This window comes from Corythoichthys intestinalis, chromosome 16, assembly GCF_030265065.1.
Source record: "Corythoichthys intestinalis isolate RoL2023-P3 chromosome 16, ASM3026506v1, whole genome shotgun sequence".
Classification (NCBI taxonomy): Eukaryota; Metazoa; Chordata; class Actinopteri; order Syngnathiformes; family Syngnathidae; genus Corythoichthys; species Corythoichthys intestinalis.
This window is the reverse complement of record NC_080410.1, coordinates 50,172,754-50,196,125: the sequence shown is the minus strand read 5'-3', so window position 1 is coordinate 50,196,125 and position 23,372 is coordinate 50,172,754. Positions and strand designations below refer to the sequence as shown.

Below are 23,372 nucleotides of genomic sequence, written 5' to 3'. Positions count from 1 at the left end.
GATCGACTTATACTCAGGAGCGACTTGTAGTCCGAAAAATACGGTATTTGCCCCACTGTATGTTCAGGGGCCGGACCAAATGTGTAGGCGGGCCGTATCCGGCCTGCGGGCCGTAGTTTGGGGACCCCTGGGTTAGAATATTCCCAACGGGGTGTGTGTACATGTAGTACTGTATTTTTATTTTGAATAAATGTGCCACTGTCTTTTTGAATGTATTTTTGAGCTTTTTTTTTTTTTTCAGGTTTCCTTATTTCACCCCTACATCTGCATTTTGTTCTCTAAATTGGAAGGCCTCCAAAGCATCACTCAGTTTGTGTGCTTGGGCCAAATTTTCCTCTACATGGAAGGGAGCGCAGTAGGGGGGTGACTGGAATGCTAACAGTTGATGATCAAGTATTTGAGGAAGAGCAGCAGTGTGCCCGGAGAAGACACTTTAGAGGGGAGGGCGGGACTTACTCGGCGGCGATGACTCAAGGCTTCTGGCCCGCCGCGCGCTATCTGGCATCTGGAGCTCATTGACGAGGGCGCTCCATAGCAACCGGCAGTTGTGGAATTGTAAACAGGCCCAGCCGGTCGCAGAGACGAGCGGGAAGCTGCTCTTGGCTGATGCGCCGTCTTCAGAATGCTTGCCTCGGCACGCTGAGGTCACAGAGAGCGTGTTAGGCTAAAAGGATTGACCGCAATTTTGTTGACATACGATACAGTGCTTCATCTTACGTCATAAGTCTAAGAAAAATGATACCCGTTTTTACGAATTCAGCCCCCGAAGCTAGTATTACTTAGCAACAAGAATTTTGGTAGACCGTATACAAGAACACGGGAGTCCAGTTATTATTGGTTTGAACCGGAGTCTCCGAGGACGCTCATTCAAAATAGTCAAGCATTGGCTTATGAAATGTCCTATCAGTTGTAGACACTGAACAATTTGTATTCAAGTTGCAGGAAGTCATTTATTTTGGTTTGCGGTGGCCATTTCTCAGACTTGAGATTAAAAAAAAAAATCATCTCCGTAACTAATTTTGCTTACAACCTCGAGATTAGTTCGGCAAAAAAAATTCTAAGCTGGTTTCTGTAAAGTTCAACTCTTGATGATGATGGATGTCCATCTCATCATCATGTGGTTGTTTTCATCCTTCTGCTGGGAATTTAAATGAGTTTGTCACTTGGAGTGCTGGCAGCGATTGAACCAATGCCACCATTTTTTTCCCGATCCTCTAAAAACGACGTGATGAGACCAGGAACATCCCTAACATACATACTAGTATTAGTTCCGTGCGTTTAGGGGTTTGGCAAAATATCGAAATTAGGGTTGTTCCGATCATGTTTTTTTGCTCTTGAACCGATCCCGAACGTTTTGAGTATCTGCCGATCCCGATATTTCCTGATCCAATTGCTTTTTTTTTGCTTCCGATTCAATTCCAATCATTACCGATAATTTTTCCCGATCATATACATTTTGGCAATGCATTAAGAAAAAAATGAATAAAACTCGGACGAATATATACAGTTGTGGTCAAAAGTTTACATACACTTGTGAAGAACATAATGTCATGGCTCTCTTGAGTTTCCAGTTATTTCTACAACTCTGATTTTTCTCCGATAGAGTGATTGGAACAAATACTTCTTTGTCACAAAAAACATTCATGAAGTTTGGTTCTTTTATGACTTTATTATGGGTTAACAGAAAAAGTGATCAAATCTGCTGGGTCAAAAATATACATACAGCAACACGAATTAGCAATTTCTTGTAAGTGATTATTGACTTGAACAATCATTGACTTGAACAAGTCAGGAAAAAAGATAATTTTGACAGCCCTAATTATATCATATTTTTATTTTTATTTTATTTACTTTTGTTTCATGAAGAATACAGAAAGGGTTATTTGATTGTGGCTTTCTGAAAAACAAAAATGTTTTACATTTAGGCACTCCTGCAATCATCACACTTTTTCTGTTACAAACTGACCCCGGCCCCTAATCAGAGAAGGGAAAAGTTGTGTGGCCCTCACAGGAAAAAGTTTGGGGACCCCTGTTTAAGGAGTATTTCCCCCCTCCCCTAAAAAAATTTTAAAAAAGAAAAAAAAAGAGGAAGAGGAAAAGAAACATTCTGGCTCTGTGTCAAGAAATTCTAGCCACTTCACCCCTGTATACCGTATTGGCCCAAATGTAAGATGGTGTTTTTTTGCATTGAAATAACACTGAAAAGAGGGGGTCGTCTTATATTCGCGGTCTAGACATTATACCCATTCACGACGCCAGATGGCGCCAGATATAATTGAAGCGATGTTCTGTCATGACAGATCTCAGCTACTCTCAAATTTAACCAGTTTACATTTCTTTATTGCAATGTTTTTCGTTATTCAGATTTGTTTCAATACTACATTTACAGTTAGGTTTCACTTTGATGGTTAATGCAGTTATTGCAATTTTGTTGTTTCATCACAATAGATAGGTTTATTTACATTTAAAAAAACAGAAGCCATTCATTTACGAATGTGATTGCAATTTAGTTTACACATTCAAATGTTCAGATATTAATATTTGAATGAGGCAAAATAACATGCTTTTACTCTCAAATATATTGTTATAATAATTTGTTTCGGATGTACTGTAATTATTTTCTGTATAAAAATTAATTTGGTGTTCAAAAAATCTTTTTTCAAACTTGAGTCTTGAAAAAGAGGGGGTCGTCTTTTAATCAGGGCCGTCTTATATTCGGGCCAATATGGTATATCATGTTGAACAAATGAACGTAGAAGGATTTCAAATTGGCCCTTGCCCTCAGAGACAAAAGTTTGGACACTCCTGATCTACAGTATCATTAATAGCTACACTAAAAAGGTCGGAAGGAAATACAGTACCCTGGAAATGTGCAATGCCATTTCCAAATAAGACTAAGTATACATTTCCGCCCTGCATACAACATATGAAAAGAATACAGTTAAGTGAGAACTGTAAACATACTTCCAAAGAAATCGAAAAAGCACTTTTTAGTAAGTCAATGGCGTTCCTTCAAATGTCCATGAAATGTTGCGCAACATTCAAAGAGGAAGTGTACTGCACAGTATCTATGGCGACGGATATATATCTGCCGGCGGTCATGTGACGTCTCTACCAGAGAATTTCCTCTGAGCAACAGTAGAAGCAAGAGTGGTTCTTTTTATAGTGCCGGGTTCAGCTGCTCCAGCTATCGACTCGTGTTGCACACGCACAGAGGACGGTATCCAAACGCGGCAGTAATTACACATGCTTTTTTGATTTAAGTCTCATATCAAGGCGCTGCAGGAGTAAAGATGCCAAGGAAATCCTAATTGACCACTGACAGTTCACAAATCAGAGCCCAAATGGAAAAGTGCTGCTGAAGCAGGTCGAATCCCGAGCGTCTCTTCCCGGAACGGCGCGGGAGGTTCCTGCGCATTCCGGCTCATCCGTCATTTTAGCAGGTCGCTGTAAATATAGTGCGCCTTTATGATCCTGGATGTCATCTGGCTTGGGTGCTTGTTTACTACATGAACTTCACTCTGTGTAGCACTAAATCACAGACTGCAAACTTCTGTTGCCGTCGCAGTACTTCAAAGATACAGTGTGAAAGACAGACAAACATCAATCGAAATGAAAAATGTCATTGCATCATTGTAAGACAAATGCAAGGTAGAGTTGGAAATCTCAGAACTTTCCAGGAATTTTAGTGAGGACTCTATGCAACTTTCCTAACCTAACCTAATGTCCGCCTTCCCAGTTTTCTCCTTTTGTTTCAGTAAGAAGTAGGACATTTCCCAATTGACATGCATTTTTGCGAATGCATGGGAGGGAAGCAGCGAATGAACATTTGCCATCCATCCCACTTCAAACGGATTGGACGTCTAGTAGAAACTAGAAACTGGAGAAATTTTGATGGGAGCTTTGCTGTGATAGATACAGATCTTGATTTTGTGGCATTTTGGAGTCACTTCCTGTTGATTTGGAGGCTTTTTGGGGTCACTTCCTGTTAATACCAGGTCACTTCCTGTTGACATTTTGACAACATGGCGGTCAATGGCATCGACTTTCATATGCATCAACCTAATCCAAGTACATTGGCATCAATAGAATCGCCATACCTGGTCTTCAATAGCATAGACTTAATACTCATCAATGTAATCTACCTACATTGGCATCAACACAATTGACAAACATGCCCGTCAATGGCATGGACGTACACGGCTGTCAATGGCATCCACTTACTTGGGCGCCAGTTGAATGCCATTGGGCCATAATGGTCAGTTTTTGGTCAAAAATCACAACCGCACAGATTTTTATGCCATTGAAAACAAATAGGAAATTTGGACATGCATGGCCGTCAATGGCATTGACTTACTAGGGCTCCATTTGAATGTCAATGGGCTGTAATGGTCAGTTTTTGGTCAAAAATCACAACTGGACAGGTTTTCCTGCCATTGAAAATAAATGGGAAATTTGGACGTTCATGGCCGTCAATAGCATGGACTTACTTGGGCTCCAGCCGAATGTCAATGGGATGTAATGGTAAGTTTTTGGTCAAAAATCACAATCACACAGGATTTTTTTTTTTTTTTTTGCCATTGAAAATGAATGGGAAATTTGGACGTGGATGGCTGTCAATAACATTGACTTACTTGGGCGCCAGTTGAATGTCAATGTGCCATAACGGTAAGGTTTTGGTAAAAAATTACAACCTCACAGATTTTTATGTAGTTGAAAATGAATGGAAATTTTGGACCTGCATAGCTGTCAATGGCATTGATTTACTTGGGCTCAAGTTGAATGTCAATGGGCTGTAAAGGTAAGTTTTTGGTCAAAAATCACAACTGCACAGATTTTTACGCCATTGTAAATTAATGGGAAATTTGGACGAGCACGGCTGTCAATGGCATCGACTTACTAGGACGGCAGTTGAATGTCAATGGGCTGTAATGGTAAGTTTTTGGTCAAAAATCACAACTCCACAGGTTTTCCTGCCACTGAAAATGAATGGGAAATTTGGACGTACATGGCTGTCAATGGCATGGACTTACTTGGGCTCCAGCTGAATCTCAATGGGCTGTAATGATAAGTTCTGTGTTTTTTTTTTTTTTTTTTTTAGTAAAAATTAATGGGAAATTTGGACGTGGATGGCCGTCGATAACATTGACCTACTTGGGCGCCAGTTGAATGTCAATGTGCCGTAATGGTGAGGTTTTGGTCAAAAATTAAAACCGCACAGATTTTTATGTCATTGAAAATGAATGGAAATTTTGGTCCTGCATGGCTGTCAATGGCATTGATTTATTTGGGCTCCAGTTCAATGTCAATGAGCTGTAAAGGTAAGTTTTTGGTCAAAAACACACAACCACAGAGGTTTTTCTGCTATTGAAAATGAATAGGAAATTTGGACGTGGATGGCTGTCAATGGCATGGACTTACTTGGGTGCCAGTTGAATGTCAATGGACTGTCATGGTAATTTTTTTGGTTAAAAATCACAACCACACAGATTTTTCTGCCATTGAAAATGAACTGGAAATTTGGACGTACATGGCCATCAATGGGATTGACGTATATGGCTGTCAATGGCATAAACTTACTTGGGCGACAGTTGAATGTCAATGGGCCGTAATGGTAAGTTTTTGGTCAAAAATCACAACTGCACTGATTTTTACGCCATTGTAAATTAATGGGAAATTTGGACATGCATGGCTGTCAGTGGCATTGACTTAATTGGGCGAAAGTTGAATGTCAACGTGCCGTTATGGTAAGTTTCTGGTCAAAAATCACAACCGCACAGGTTTTACTGCCATTGAAAAGGAATGGTAAATTTGGACGTACATGGCCGTCAAAAGCATGGACGTACATGGCTGTCAATGGCATCGACTTACTTGGGCGCCAGTTGAATGTCAATGGGCCGTAATGGTAAGTTTTTGGTCAAAAATGACCACTGCACAGAAATGTTATGTCATCGAAAATGAATGGGAAGTTTGGACCTGCATGGTTGTCAATAGCATTGATTTACTTGGGTGCTAGTTGAATGTCAATGAGCCGTACTGGTATGTTTTTGGTCAAAAATCACAACCGCACAGATTTTTATGCGATTGAAAAAGAATGGGAAATTTGGACGTGCATGGCTGTCAATGGCATGGACTTACCTGAGCGACAGTTGAATGTCACTGGACTGTAATGGTACATTTTTGTTAAAAAATAACCACACAGGGGTTTTTTTGCCATTGAAAATGAAAGGAATAGGCATGCATGGCTGTCCCTAGCATTGACTTACTTGGGCACCAGTTGAATGTTAATGGACGATAATGGTCATTTTTTTGGTCAAAAATCACAACTACACAGGTTTTTATGCCATTGGAAATTAACGGGAAATTTGGACGTACATGGCTGTCACTGGTTTTGACTTTCATGGGCACCAGTTGCGGACAAAAATTTGCCTTGGTAACTCGTAGTATTAGCATAGCACTTGTATTAGCATTAGTATTTTGCGTGGCGACCGTCGTCTTAAACTGTTGAGCAACTTTTTTTTGTTACATACAATTCGTGGCATCCAGGTGGGTATAAATAATGGAAAATAATGTACTGTTTTCCTTCTGAGTATGTATTATCATCACCAAGTTGACGTCCTTGCAGATGCAGATTGAATAAGATATGTTCTTGTCCGTCAATGTTCATTTGAAATATTGGAAATAAAGATGTCCCGATCGATCGGCTGGGTCCGATCACGTCATTTTCAAAGTATCGGAATCGGCAAAAAAATATCGGACATGCCTTTTTTAAAATATTTTTTAATTAAATCGTTTTCTAATTGTTTTTAACGGTAGAGACAAAATGTCTTACATTCATCCAGAGTCTTTAGTTTTGGCTTATAGTAGGGCTATCAAATATATCACGTAAACGGCGGTAATTGATTTTTTTTAAATTAATCACATTAAAATATTTAATGCAATTAACGCATGCGCTGCAGGACCCACTCACGCATTGTCGCGTTTCAATCTAAAATGGCGCTGTTTTACCTATATAGAGCTAACAGGCAGCGTAAAATGAGTAGAGAGAATTTTGGCAGTCTTTGGAGCCTCTTTTTAATTGGCTAAAGCCTTAAAATCCCTCTCTCAGCAATTAGAAATATCATGGGAAGCAATGTGGGGAAGAACGGTAGTGGTTGATCTTTTCCTTAACACCCTATGTTACTTCCCAACCCAGAGAAGATATATCAATTGGTGCCACTGCGCACGGTCATGGTTGCACTTCCCATCATGCATTTGGGCAGAACAGTTAAATGGCTACAGTATCATTTACTGAAAGCTCAAAAAATACACTTGATGACAATATTTAGTCACAATATACAAAGTCACATTTATCCTTTAAGAATTACAAGTCTTTCTATCTGTGGATCCCTCTCACAGAAAGAATGTTAACAATGTAAATGCCATCTTGAGGATTTATTGTCATAATAAACAAATACAGTACTTATGTACTGTATGTTGAATGTATATATTCGTCCGAGTTTTATTCATTTTTTTCTTAATGCATTGCCAAAATGTATATGATTGGGAAAAATTATCGGGAATATTTGGAATTGAATCGGGAGCAAAAAAAAAAAAAAAAAGCTATCGGATCTGGAAATATCGGGATCGGCAGATACTCAAACTAAAACCATCGGGATCGGATCGGGAGTAAAAAAACATGATCGGAACAACCCTAATTGGAAACATTTATTTTTCGACAAAAGGCTGATTTATGCTTCTTTTACTTTTACAGACAAAAATTGCGTAATCGTCAACAAAAACTAGACGAACTCATTTTGAACTGACTATGAAATATGACTAAGACTAATACGTATTTTCATCCAAAGACGACGAAACTTTAAAGGGCTGCAGAAAACATCTCAAAAGACAGATGACACTTCTGCGAAGTTATGACAGTGGCAATGTGCCGAGACGGAATCCAATGAGTCACTTAAAAATGCCAGAGCTGCTTTGCGACAAACAGGTATCCACTTTGAAGCAGGAAGTACTTGTCTGTAGTTTTCTAGGTTCCCGGAAAGTTCCTCATTTGGCTAAATGACGCGGCCTAACGTGGAAGTCAACATCACTGTTTGCTTTTTCTTCCGGGTGGCAAATGCTTAGTTGTTTGACCATAGAAGAGCCATTGGGAAAATAGGATAATTGAGTTGGAATGATTAGTCGGAAACGGTGTTGTTTTTGGCAGCCTTAGTCTTTTGGACAAAAATACATATATTAGTCTTGTCATATCCTAGTCCTTTAAAAATGTGTTCATCTTTGTCTAGTTCTAAACGACAATAACTCAAAATGTTTTCGTCCACAAACTTTTAAAAAATTAGTGCATGTATAAAAATAAAAAGACATTCAATAAAGGCTCAGTACTTTAAGGGTTAAATTACACAGTTTTAAATTTAGCAGGACAGTTGCAAAGGCGTAGGTTTGGTCTTAATATTGGTAGGGACGATATAACAGAATAACCTGCATGTACACTTTTTGCTGGGGACGGGACATTAATAAGACCAAACATATTGGGTGAACGGGGCTACATTTCTCACCAATATGAACCTAATTAATTGATAGGCTAAACGATTAATGCAAAATAAATCTGTATAGACCTACACTAACTTTCACACTGCAAATTTAATATGTCTTAATCTGATTTTTTTTTTTTAATCTAGTCAAAAAAAATTCTTTTTTTTTGAGTGTTAAAGGCTAGTTAACAGATTAATGTGTCAGATTCTTCCACTTACTCGAAGTAAATATTACTATTTGTCCGTATTGAGCCCATAAATCTAAAAGTAGGGTTGTTCCGATCATGTTTTTTTGCTCCCGATCCGATCCCGATCGTTTTAGTTTGAGTATCTGCCGATCCCGATATTTCCCGATCCGATTGCTTTTTTTTGCTCCCGATTCAATTCCAATCATTCCCGATCATTTTTCCCGATCATATACATTTTGGCAATGCATTAAGAAAAAAATGAATACAACTCGGACGAATATATACATTCAACATACAGTACATAAGTACTGTATTTGTTTATTATGACAATAAATCCTCAAGATGGCATTTACATTATTAACATTCTTTCTGTGAGAGGGATCCACGGATAGAAAGACTTGTGACTTTGTATATTGTGACTAAATATTGCCATCTAGTGTATTTGTTGAGCTTTCAGTAAATGATACTGCAGCAATTCAACCCAAATGCATGATGGGAAGTAAAACAATGACTGTGCGTAGTGCTACCAATTGATATATCTTCTCTGTGTTGGGAAATAACATAAGGTGTTAAGAAAAAGATCAATTGCTACCTTGCTTCCCCACATTGCTTCCCATGATATTTCTGATCTTAGGGAGAGGGATTGTAAGACTTTAGCCTATTAAAAAATGGCTCCAAAGGCTGCCAAAATTCACTCTACTCATTAAACGCTGCCTTTTATCTCTCTAAATGGGTAAAACGGCGCCATTACAGATTGAGCACGGCAATGCGTGAGTGTGTCGTGCCACACATGCATTAATTGTAAGCTTGAGAACGATAAACCAATACGACCGGATATCCGGTTTTCCAGGTGAGAGATACAGATGTATCGATAGTAAAGTTACCATTCGACAGTAATTAGCCATGAAATATTCAGTGAACCGATAGTAGAGATAGAATTCGGCTATCGTGAGCACAAGAATCGGCTTCTAATGCCTAGTTCAATGCATTGCTTAATATTATAATTTAGCTTTTACTTCTCATGCTGCGCTTGTGTCTTTCAGTGAATGACACAAGTGCGCGTCATTCACCAATCAGCTCAGACTTAGATCGAGACCGCACGCATGATATAATATGGACAAGCACTACTCACAGTCGTGGTTGCCACAAGTTACTTCCCATGCATTTCGGCAGAACCGCTACAAGTCGCCGTCATTACCCGATCGTCACGGGCGTGTCATAACAACGCGAGAGCTAACGAAACCACTGTAACGCACGCAGCGTAGCGTTTTCTTCACAGCCCAAAACGAAAACGAAACTCGTAGAGGCAACGAAGCAACATGCTAAAACAATGGACAGTGTGATCACCGACGGCAGCGACGTGCTGTGATTGATTTTCAACGCACCCAGGAAAACAAAAGTCGGACTTTGAAGTGATGAAGGCAGCCAGATCTGTTCGCATGGGACAGAGCTTGCGTGAAATGTGGAGCGGTACAGAAATCGTGAGTTTTAACCCTGAAAAATAACCCACTACAATGCTGGAAAGGGCGGCATATTGTTTCCACGAAACGCAGTCTGCTTAAACATGAACATGTGGATTAGTTGATCTTCCTCAAGAAAAATCTGCCCTTCAAAAAAGATATGGACAGTGATGAGCAATAAAAAATGAGGAAGCACGGGCATAAGTGAATGACTTTGCTGTGTATTAGGTTAAAGTAATGATTATTGACCTTTCTAAAATGCTATGTTTTTATTCCCCCAATTATACCAGTCGTAAAGCAACATTTATTATTTATGATAACTCTAGCAGGTTTAATTTTTTTTTCAAGAGCTGCTGCATATAATTAATATTTTTTGTTTTTAAGATGTTTACATTGAAAGTTTGCACTTAAATTACTGACCTCTTGTGTTAAAAACACCAGGAAATACAGTAATTGAATTACTGCACTTTATTGTTGTCTGTGACTGGAGTTTTATTGTATTATCAATCCCATCCAACAAAATGACGGTCATATAGTAAGCCTTATTTTTTTCTCATAAAAAATAAAACATAGCATTGGTATGACATTTTGTTAATTTTGCTATTAAAAAATGTGATCTTTTTTATATTTTTAAAATACTGTACGAACACACACAACAAATGTTTACTATCGTATCGGTTTCACTCTGTATCGAACCGTATCGTTCTTAAACTGTATCGAATCGTATCGAATCGCTCGGCCTTAAAAATGTATCGTTTTTATAATCGAATCGTAACCTGTGTATCTAGATACATATCGAATCGGCTTCATGCCAGAGATTCCCAACCCTAATTAATTGCATTAAATATTTAACGTGATAAATGTTTTAAAAATTAATTAACGCCGTTATCGGGATAAATTTGATAACCCTACCCTAAGCCTAAACTAAAGACTCTGGATGAGTGTAACATATTATGTCTGTAATGTTAAATACAATTAGAAAAAGATTTCATAAAAAATATATATATATTAAAAAAAGGCATGGCCGATATTTTTTTGCCGATTCCGTTACTTTGAAAATGATGTGATCGGACCCGACATCTCTATCTAAAAGTTGGTCATCTTTCACCAAAATCAAGAAAAAAAAAAATCTTTCAAATAATGTTTTAAACAATATTCTTCAATTAAGAACATTTCTGACAAACAAGTTTTTCTTTTAAGATTAAATTTACAAACTTTTTGCTTAAAATAAGTCTGTTAAACTTATTTTCAGCTGGCTGTTTTTCTTATTTCAAGAAATCTCAGTAAAATCGACTTGAAGCACTGTAGCAGTAGCAAAATTAGTGGAACGTTCCCCACCTCCACAACATTGACGTCTTTTTAATTTACTTACAGTGGCTGCTGCTGGCGGGAAAAACAACTTCTAATATCCCTTGCCTTTGAAGGGGGCAGGGGAGGCGGCATGTTGTATTTCTGTTGGGCTGTGTGTGTGTGTGTGTGTGTGTGGGGGGGGGGGGGGGGGTTCAAGTCATCAGCCAATCAAACGTGCGTGTGAGGGGAAAAAATGGACTGGCACATTCAGCAAGTGAAAAGGGGTCAGTGTAAGTCTGAACATAGAAAGTACTGTGATTCACTTATAATGGTAGGATCAATTCTATCCATACAACATATAGGAAGACAATCTAAACGACTTATATTACTGAAGTCATTATATAATACAAATAAGGTTGCTTCAAAGTTGGTGGGGATCATTTGAGCATCCTGAAAAGTTGGTAGTGTTATGTCCCTACCGTCCCTATGCAAACCTACGCCCTTGGATAGATGTTAATTATATTCTAGTATTTTTTTGTATTAAAAACAACATTGCTGCCTGATAAATTGTTTTCCATGTGACTCAGATTTGTATCTAAGTCAGGTTGGGGTATAATTATCATAAATATATAATCATTACCGTATTTTCCGCACTATAAGGTGCATCGGAATATAAGGCGCACCTTCAATGAATGGCCTACTTTAAAACTGTTTTATTTTACAGGTAGTCCCCAGGTTATGACATACTCAACTTACTCGATTACAACTTTATGAAGTCTTGTCCGCCATTTTGTCTCCAGTCGTTTTTTTTGTTTTGTTTTAAGTCGTAAAAACAGTACCTTATTGTACCTCACAGTATCTTATTTACTTTATAAATATGACGTGTTCTGTCCTCACTAAACGTGAAGTTGTTCAGCTTTACAGACATCAAACAAGGCAATAGTGCTTTTTGAAGGTTGCGAAAAACAAGGGACCACTACAATACTAATTGTATGTACTCATGTATTCCTCCAGTGCTTTATGTATATTTGTAAAATGTAACAACTCATATGCATTTATGTGTTTTAGTCATTTGTGTATTTACAACATCTGTATTAGATATGTTGAAGTTTAAATTCATTCATATTTCAGATTTTAAAAGTTTGACATTTTTTTAATCGTTTAAAGCAACATTTGGTCATTTTACAGTTTTGGTCGATTTTAGTGACGCCGGTGGAAAAAAGCGGTAGTGTTTTGCCTTAAGGAAGACTGCGTCGAAGTACAATGCTATTCAGTGAATGTAGCTAGCAATGCCTGATGTAAACAGAGCTTTTCCAGTAAAATTTTTGTGAATAAATGCTTAAATCCCCGAATTCTTTATAGATATGGACATAAAAGAGTCTCGATTCTTGGTTAAAAGCAAAAAAAAAACAAAAAAAAAAGTGCAGTTAGCAATTATTTTCCGTAAATATGTCGAAGTACAATGCTAGTCTGTTAATTAATTTAGCTAGCGGCCGCTTGATGTAAACAGAGCTTTTCCGGTGAAAATTCTTGTGAATAAATGCTTAAATTCCCAAATTCTTTATAGATATAGACGTAAAACAGTCTTGATTCTTTGTAAAAAGCCCCCCCAAAAAAATGCAAAAAAAAAAACATGCAGTTAGCGTTTATTTTATATAAATATGTCGAAGTATAATGCTAGTCTGTTAGTGAATGTAGCTAGCAACCGACTTATGTAAACAGAGCTTTTCAGGTGAAAATTCTTGTGAATAAATGCTTAAATCCCAGAATTCCTTATCGATATGGACGTAAAACAGTCTTGATTCCTGGTTAAAAGCAAAAAAAAAAAAAACTGCAGTTAGCATTTATTTTACGTAAATAAGTCGAAGTACAATGCTAGCCTGTTAGTGAGTTCAGCCAGCAGCTACCTGATGTAAACAGAGCTTTTACAGTGAAAATTCTTGTGAAAAAATGCTTAAATCCCCGAATTATTTTTAGATATGGACGTCTTGATCCTTGGTTAAAAGCAAAGAAAAACGTGTAGTTATCGTTTATTTCACGTAAATATGTCGAAGTACAATGCCAGTCTGTTAGTGAATGTAGCTAGCGGCCGCCTGATGTAAGCAGAGCTTTTCCGGTGATACGTATATGGCGGAAAACACAGACAAGGCTGAAAAAGCAGTTTCTGCTCTTGCACCCCTCTTTAAAATAAACTGCTGTATTTTAAGCCAAAAGAATGGTTGTGTTTGATAGAACAATCTGTCTATATGCTGCCATAGCAGATTCATGTCACATTAAGCCCCCAAACTATTTTTAATTTGTCCGTTTTATCCTCGAACCCCCCACTTACAGACGTCGTGCGACCGCTTTTGTTTCAACCTAGCCATAAAAAGTAAGTAATCGTATTTATTATTCGAAATGTCTCTCATTTTTAGCTTAAAATCATTAATCGATGTCTAATATTTAGTTTAAAGGGAAAAAAATGACTTTAAAAAATTATTCATTCGCATATTTTAAACTTTTAAACAAATGACGTCACAATGAAAAAATTGGCGTCTGTAAAAAAGTCACGGATATCTACCTCATAACTATCGATTAATTGTATTTTTTTTGTTACTGTCGCATTTTCCCCGATATGTTAGATCAGGGGTCCCCAAACTACGGCCCGCGGGCCGGATACGGCCTGCCTCCACATTTGGTCCGGCCCCCTGAACAATACCAGAGAGCAATTTGAATTTTTTTTTTTTTTTCCCCCTCAATAGTTAGTAATAGTAAATTAATAGTGTTATTATTATTAATTATATTATATTAATTATATTATATATTATATTATATTATTATTTTTTTTTTTTTTTACTTTTGTTCCGTGAAAAATCCAGAAAGGGTTATTTGATTGTGGCTTTCTGAAAGACAATAATTTTTTACATCTCAGCACTCCTGCAGTCGTCACACTTTTTCTGTTACAAAACTGACCCTGGCCTCTCATCAGAGAAGGGAAAAGTTATGTGGCCTTCACAGGAAAAAGTTTGGGGACCCCTGTGTTAGATGATAAATAATATATCCAAACAAAGAAAAATTGCAAAAAAAAAAAAAAAAAAAACGTTTAAAAGGGTAAATATATGAAAAAGAAAATCTCAATCAATCCTTGATGTCTGTGATTTCTGCATCGCGACCCTAGTTATATTACCATGTTTCACCCATAAAATCCGCCAAAAATCCGGCTGTGGTCATTCACAAATGTGTCTTGACACTCGGTGATACATGCTACATGGAGTTTTTGGATCGAAACAAGGTAAGTACGCGATCATATCTCGTTAAAGTCCTGGCGTCTGTAATTCTGGCGTCTCTAATTTTTTTTAGAAATGCCCTCCTGTTCAAAAATTTTCCTTCCCAGAAAATTGAGATTGTAAGCTTTTTAATGGTGTATCACACGTGCATATCGGCCGATTTTGAAATTTGGCCAAATTGGGGGTCTCAGAGAAGAACTTCAGGTCATCTGAGTGTTTTCCGCCATTTATTTATTTTTTTTAAAAAGTCACAAACACAATATATGAAGTTTTGATGTAATGCCGACTGATTTCATGGTAAGTTTTTCAAACGCAATTACATTTTTGATTCATCATTATCATATGACGGAAAAACAGACAAGACTGAAAAAGCAGTTTCTGCTCTTGCACTTCTCTTTAAAAGTAACTGCTGTATTTTAAGCCAAAACAACTGTTGTGTTTGATAGAACAATATGTCTATATGCTGCCATAGCAGATTCATGGCGTATTAAGCCCCCGAGCTATTTTGAATTTGTCCGTTTTACCCTGGAAACCCCCGTTTACAGACGTCGCGCAACCGCTTTTGTTTCAACCTAGCCATAAAACCAAGGTAATTATAATTATTCAAAATTTCTGTCATTTTTTTGTCTTAGAATCATTAATTGATGTCTAATATTTCGTCTTTGAAAAATGATTCACTCGCATATTTTAAACTTTTAAACAAATTATGTCACAATAAAAAAATTGGCGTCTGTAAAAAAAGTCACTGATATCTACCTCATAACTAGCGCCTAATTGTATTTTTTCTACTACTGTCGCATTTTCCTCCTATATGTTAGATGACAAATAATCGATCCAAACACAGAAAAATTGATTTTAAAAAAATGTTTAAAAGGGTAAATATATGAAAAAGACTATCTTGACCACTCCTTGATGTCTGCGGTTTCTGCATTGCGACCCTTGTTATATGACCATGTTTCACCCATAAAATCCCCCCAAAATCCAGCTGTGGCAATTCACAGCTGTGTCTTGACACTCGTTGATACATGCTACATGGAGATTTTGGATCGAAAAGAGGTAAGTACGCGATCATATCTCATTAAAGTCATTGCGTCTTTAATTCTGCTCTCGCTTGCTCTCACCTCCAGTTAGGGTTCTGCTGTTTTTTTTTTGTTGTTGTTGTTTTTTTTAATGCCCTCCTGTTCAAAATGTTTCAAAAGATTCTAAGCTGTCCAATGATGTATCACACATGCATATAGGCATATATACATATATACATGTATGTGTATATTAGGGCTGTCAAAATTATCGCGTTAACGGGCAGTAATTTTAAAAATTATTCACGTTAAAATATTTGCCGCAATTAACGCACACGCCCCGCTCTAACATGAAAATGACAGCATCGTGAATTTTGTACTTGTGTTTTTCGGAGTTTTGTCGCCCTCCTCTGGCGCTTGGGTGTGACTGATTTTATAGGCTTCAGCACCCATGAGCATTGTGTAAGTAATTATTGGCATCAACAATGGCGGGCTACTAGTTTTTTTGATTGAAAATTTTATTAAAACAAGAGGGGTTTTAATATAAAATTTCTATAACTTGTACTAATATTTATCTTTTAAGAACTACAAGTCTTTCGATCCATGGATCGCTTTAACAGAATGTTAATAATGGTAATGCCATCTTGTTGATTTGTTGTAATAAACAAATACAGTACTTATGTACCGTATGTTGAATGTATATATCCAGCTTATGTCTCATCTTTCCATTCCAACAATAATTCACAGAAAAATATGGCATATTTTATAGATGGGTTGAATTGCGATTAATTTTTAAGCTGTAATTAACTCGATTAAAAAATTTAATCGTTTGACACCCCTAATATACAGTATATATATAATATATAGTGATGCACGATAATAAATTTTTCAACCGATATCGATAACCGATAATTTCCTGCCCCTTCCACCCAATAACCGATAATGTCACGCCGATAATTCTATTCAAATATGTATGTAAAATTTTAAAGTATACAAAGATCAAATTTTACTGTGCAAAAATGTAATTTAGTGCTATTTTTTTCACACCAAATGTGAACAAGTAGTAAATTCTAACATCTAAACGATGGCAATGACATTTTGTAAGGGTACGCTTTTGGCAACAATTACTTAGAGAATAAACACCCAAGTTGCACAAAAATGCCTTTAAAAGTAAGCCGTTCCTAACATATATCACATTACTACACTGCAAAAACACCTCCTTAAAACTAGCAGAATTGGACAAAACTGTTGATTGCGCACATTTGGAGGCTTAATCAAGTATATAATTATCGGATTGCATTATGGGTTGAATTTTGTTTTATCTGGATTATCTGTGTGACGTCATAATTGCCATTATCGGCCGATAATTATCGGTGACCGATATTATCGTGCATCTCTAATAATATATATATTATATATATATATATATACACACACGTATATACATATATAATTTTGAAATTTGGCCAAATTGGGGGTCTCAGAGCGGAACTTCAAGTCATCTGAGTGTTTTCCGCCATATATTTATTTTTTTAAAAAGTCACAAACACACTATAATTAAGTTTTGATGTAATGCCGCCTGATTTCATGATTAGTTTTTAAAACGCAATTGATTCATCATCATCATATGCAGAAGGCAATTTGGAGGAAACAGGTGCATGATGTCACGCTGCAAATTGTGCCTAATTTAATCCTAATCCTGCAATCGTTAGGGCTCATTGTGTCTAATTACATGCGACAGTTGAAACTCCACAAGACGTCGCTGTTCATCAGAGCGACAAACAAAGCACACACACAGCTGCGTCTGAGTAGAAAAATAACATTCTTTATTATAAATTACTGAAATGTTCGTCCACATATAAATAAGTGCAAATGGTCGTGTCGACCGCTCCACCTTCAAGCATCTTTAGTACTTCTTTATAAAAGATTGTCTTCAATGTAAACATGGCGACGTCAAAAAAGACGGTAAAAGAAGACAAGGTCTGCTTCAAATACATTCATTGGCGAGGGAGTGGCCTTCCTGTCAGTGCCGGAAAAAGTTCAAAACAATCCAATTGGACCTCACAGAGGATTCAGTCTAAAGCTTCCGAGGCCGCGCAACTCATTGCTAGCAGCGACGGGGGGAAACTGTGCGTCATCCCGGCCGGGAACCTCATTGCCGGCTCCGCCCCTCCTTCTTTCTGGCTTCCCCGAGACTTGGAATGCGCTTCTTAAATGGGAGAGTCATAATCCTGCATGTATTGCCTGAGAGGATGAGGGAGCTGCTCTCTTGTGGAAGAAATGTCCAAATGTCCATTGACGGTCTTCCTGCACAAGTGTTGTAGGCTGGACGGGCAACAGGCCAGAGGTTTGACCAACTCCAGCGGGACTTTCTCGCCGCCCGAGTAAATGTAGTCCACGTTGCGGCCGTTGCCTCTGCTTTGCGGCATGTAGTAGTGCACCAGCTTGAGGATGCAGTCGAAGTGGGGCACGGCGTGAATGTTCTTGGGGTCCGTCTGCAAGTAGAAGGAGGCGGCGTCGCACTGGACCCGCAGGTTCTTGGTGCCCGCCGCCGTTTTCACGCTGAGGGTGAAAAGGTGGCGGTTGTCGGAGCTGTCGCGCACCAGGAAGGTGCCGGCGTTCTCGGCGCCCAGCAGGCTGTTGGCGTTCTTGCCCGTGATGGCGCCCCAGTAGAAGCCGCTCTCTTGCAGCTTGCGCAGGGTGCTCAGCACCATCTGGTACTGAGCTTTGGACGAGAAGGTTTTGTAACGTTGAGGCAGCCGCATGCCGGGAGAGTCCGAGTGGCTGCTGCTCATGGCGGAGTAGGGCTTGCTGAGAGTTACCATGGCCGGTAGAGAAACGGCGGATAAGGCGACCTAAGGGGGAAACCGCCATTAGTATGTTTTGCACAAAAATCAGTGGGAGAACTTTGCAACCATTGCACCAGCAAATATTAACTAGACCCTAAAGGAACATCAGCAGAAATAATAATAATAATAATAATCGTTATATAGCATTTGAACTAGCCGACTTTTGCTATGCAAGTTAGCCAATTGTTGCAGTGTTGGTTAACTTGCATAGCAAAAGTGCGCTAGCTTAAATGCTATATAATGCGAATGTTTACAACAATTGGCCAACTTGCATATCAAAAACTCGGCTAGCTTAAATCCTATATAATGCTAATCTTTACAACCATTGGCTAACGTGCATAGCAAAAGTCGGCTAGCTTCAATGCAATGTAATGCTAATGTTTTCAACAATTCACTAACTTGCATAGTAAAAGTCAGCTAGCTTAAATGCTATGTAATGCTAATTTTAACAACAAATGGATAAGTTGACTAGCTCAAGTCCAATAGCTTAAATGCTATATAATGCTAATGCTTACAACGATTGGCTAACTTGCATAGCAAAAAAATGCTATTTTGAATGCTATATAGCCTAATACTAATGTATACAACAATTGGCTAACTTGCATAGCAAAAATCTGCTAACTTAAATACTAAATAATGCTAATGTTTACAACAATTGGCTAACTTGCATAGCAAACGTCCGCTAGTTTAAATGCTGTATAAAGCTAATGCATGCAACAATTGGTTAACTTACATAGCAAAAGTCCGCTAGCGTAAATGCTATATAATGCTATTGTTTACAACAATTAGCTAACTTGCAGAGCAAATATTCACTAACTTGCAGGGTAAAAGTCAGCTAGCTTAAATGCTATGTAATGCTAATTTTTACAACAAATGGATAAGTTGACTAGCTCAAGTCCAATAGCTTAAATGCTATATAATGCTAATGTTTACAACTATTGGCTAACTTGCATAGCAAAAAAATGCTATTTTAAATGCTATATAGCCTAATGCTAATGTATACAACAATTGGCTAACTTGCATAGCAAAAATCTGCTAACTTAAATACTAAATAATGCTAATGTTTAGAACAATTGGCTAACTTCCATAGCAAACGTCCGCTAGTTTAAATGCTATATAACGCTAATGTATACAACAATTGGCTAACTTACATAGCAAAAGTCCACTAGCGTAAATGCTATATAATGCTATTGTTTACAACAATTAGCTAACTTGCAGAACAAAAGTCCGCTAGCTTAAATGTTATATTATGCTAATGTTTACCAGATAGTTTCTGGTGCACACCAGATTGCTTAAATTTATTTAATTTCTGTCAACATTTGGCTAACTTGCTTAACTTAACTTAAATGCTATATAATGCTAATGTTTACAACAATTGGCTAACTTGCATAGCAAAAGTCCTCTAACTTAAATGCTATATAACGCTAATGTTTACCAGATAGTTTCTGGTGCACACCAGATTGCTTAAATTTATTTAATTTCTGTCAATGTCCCTTTAGGGGCGCCGTACAATACAGTAGTACCTCTACTTACGACATTAATTGGCTCTGGAAGTAGTTTCGCAACCTGAAAATTCCGTAAGTAGAGATTGTCCCATTTAAATACCCTAATCTGATCCAAGCCACCTAGAAATTAGACATAAATCTTTCGTAACACATAACAATGCATCAAAAAATGTATCAACTACATGTTAAAATTAGATTATTGCGCAATAAACATAAAATCAGAGTTGTGAAAACCACGAATAGAGAAAAGAATTAAAGTTAATACACTCGTGTAAAGCTGTCGGAACACGAGGGGTGAATGAAGAGGACGTTGGGATACACACATACACATACTGTCGAGGTCCCTCTTAGCCAATTGGATGCCAGGAATGCTCGGCAATAGCCAATGGCAGAGCAGCTATAGGAATGTTACATTCAGTAAACTCCGCGAATACCAGCCATACTATACTGTATTTTTGCCTTTTGTATCCCGAAATTTCTTTTGTCCCAAGAGGCAATATTTTCCCGTTGAGGCGTCTTACCCTGAAAATTCTGTATGTGGAGACGTTCGTTTTTTTTTGTTTTTTGTTTTTTAAATCTCGCCTAAAGACACGTCACTAACTTCTCATACAACATCAAAAGATGAATACTCAAGGATTCCAGACAAGTTAACCCAATTAAAACAGATTCCCGCTAATTAATACACTAATTTGACAACTGTTCAATTGCTTATCCACTTTTTGTCTCATTTTTTTGTTTGCTGGCGCGTCAATGAGATATTTTTGCATTGTAAAATATGCACCTTGGTTCAGCCGAAGTTGGAAAACGCTGCCTTAAACAACACTCGCCGTTAATTACAAAGTTTGGAGTGACCCGAGGCACTTTCACACAGGATCTCCAACGAAAAAAATTATAACAAGTTACTTCGGAGTAACCCTGATGTACTGTATAAAAACATAGGTTGCTCTATTTATTTTCTTTTGCAGTACAGGTATAAAAGTTACATTTGGAGCCCAATTATGTTTTGTTTTTTTGTTTTGCCTTTTTGTAGTATATGCTTAGGGTCCACCAACATTTGAGCATAGCAAGTATCGAAAAAGTCACTTTGGAGTCCAGTGTCCTCTTCATTCGCCCCTCGTGTCCCGACAGCTTTACATGAGTGTAATAACTTAAATTTTTTACTGTATTCCTGTTTTTTTACATTATGCACAATTCTGATTTTATGTTATTGTGCAATAATCTAATTACCTTGGTCTTTCTGAAAGAAAGAACAAGGTATTGTTATTGTGCAACTTTATTGTTCTTATTACCTTGGTCTTTCTGAAAGAAAGAACAAGGTATTGTTATTGTGCAACTTTATTATTATTACCTTGGTCTTTCTGAAAGAAAGAACAAGGTATTGTTATTGTGCAACTTTATTGTACTTATTATTTATTCATCTTATTCTCCGCGTTTTTTTGAGCCAACGCACAGCCCAAACCGTAGCACCGATCGGCACAGTTCAAGTATCGGCACGACCGGAATTTTCGCGTGACGATGGGAATTTTTCAAACCGCCACGAAAAATTTTCCGTTCGCCCGTAAACGGCAATTTTCCGAAAAATAAAAAAAGTTTCAAAATGTATCTAGTCCTACAATTTTTGACCAAATCACATAATTTGGGCATCAAAAATTCCGGGACGGTGAGGGGCATAAAAGTTGTATACAGAATTTGGCAAAAATTTACGGTTCCCCGGAAATTTGCCAAAAACTTTCCTATTCATTTTGAATGGAAAAAAAACGCGCGCTTCACAGCCCGAACCGTTAGACCGATCGGCACCGTTCAAGTATCGGCACGACCGGAATTTTCGCGTGACACAGGAAACTTTACAAATGGCCCCGAAAATTTTTCCGTTCGTCCGTAAACGGCAATTTTCCGTGAAAAAAAAAAAAGTTTCAAAATGTATCTAGTCCTACAATTTTTGACCAAATCACATAATTTGGGCATCAAAAATTCCGGGACGGTGAGGGGCATAAAAGTTGTATACAGAATTTGGAAAAAAATTACGCTTCCTCGGAAATTTGCCAAAAACTATCCCATTCATTTCGAATGGGAAAAGTCCCATTCACTTCCAATGGGATTTCCAATGGAATTTACATTGCATTGATGCCATTGACGGTCATGCATGTCGAATCTACTGATGCCAATGTACTTGGATTCAACTGACTATATAGATGTCGATGCCATTGACTGCCATGGACGTCCAAAAATTTTCCCATTCATTTTCAATGGGGAAAAAACAAAATTACCCCAAATCAACAGAAAATGACCAGATATCAATAGGACGTGTCCCCCAAACTTCCCCAATTCCATTGACGCTTATGAAGGGTGCCGCCATTGACTTACATGGACGTCCAAAATTTTTCCCATTCATTTTCAATGGGGAAAAAACAAAATTTCTCCAAATCAACAGAAAATGACCAGATATCAATAGGACGTATATCCCAAACGTCCCCAATTCCATTGACGCTTATGGGGGGTGCTGCCATTGACGTCCATGGACGTCCAAAATTTTACCCATTCATTTTCAATGGGAATTTTTTTTTTTCCCCAAATCAACAGAAAATGACTAGATATCAATAGGACCTGTCCCCCAAATGTCCCCGATTGCATTGCTGCTTATGGAGGGTGATGCCATTGACGTCCAGGGACGTCCAAACTTCCCATTCATTTCCAATGGCATTTCTTCATGTTTGTTCATTCTTTTGATGCCAATGTACTTGGATTCCATTGACGGTTATGTAAGTTGATACCATTGACGTCCATGGACGTCCAAAATTTTTCCCATTCATTTTCAATGGGAAATTTTTTTTTTTCCCCAAATCAACAGAAAATGACTAGATATCATTAGGACGTGTCCCCCAAATGTCCCCGATTGCATTGCTGCTTATGGAGGGTGATGCCATTGACGTCCACGGACGTCCAAACTTCCCATTAATTTCCAATGGCATTTCTTCATGTTTGTTCATTCTATTGATGCCAATGTACTTGGATTCCATTGACGCTTATGTAAGTTGATACCATTGACGTCCATGGACGTCCAAAATTTTTCCCATTCATTTTCAATGGGAATTTTTTTTTTTTCCCCAAATCAACAGAAAATGACTAGATATCATTAGGACGTGTCCCCCAAATGTCCCCGATTGCATTGCCGCTTATGGGGGGTGATGCCATTGACGTCCATGGACGTCCAAACTTCCCATTCATTTCCAAAGGCATTTCTTCATGTTTGTTCATTCTATTGATGCCAAT

General features: G+C 37.8%; 1 protein-coding gene across 3 annotated transcripts in view; it reads right to left on the bottom strand.

The window, feature by feature from the left end:
* Window positions 1–17,551: 17,551 nt before the first annotated feature.
* LOC130904472 (suppressor of cytokine signaling 3-like) overlaps window positions 17,552–23,372 on the bottom strand; it is an 87,739-nt gene continuing 81,918 nt past the window's right edge. For 2 of the 3 annotated variants that reach the window (XM_057817235.1, XM_057817234.1), the window contains one exon: window positions 17,552–18,603. In XM_057817235.1, coding sequence (XP_057673218.1) covers window positions 17,959–18,573 — 615 coding nt within the window. In that variant the 5' untranslated portion in view covers window positions 18,574–18,603 and the 3' untranslated portion in view covers window positions 17,552–17,958. Of the gene's footprint in view, window positions 18,604–20,130; window positions 21,593–23,372 lie in introns of those variants that run through there. The other variant, XM_057817236.1, reaches the window with a different exon arrangement.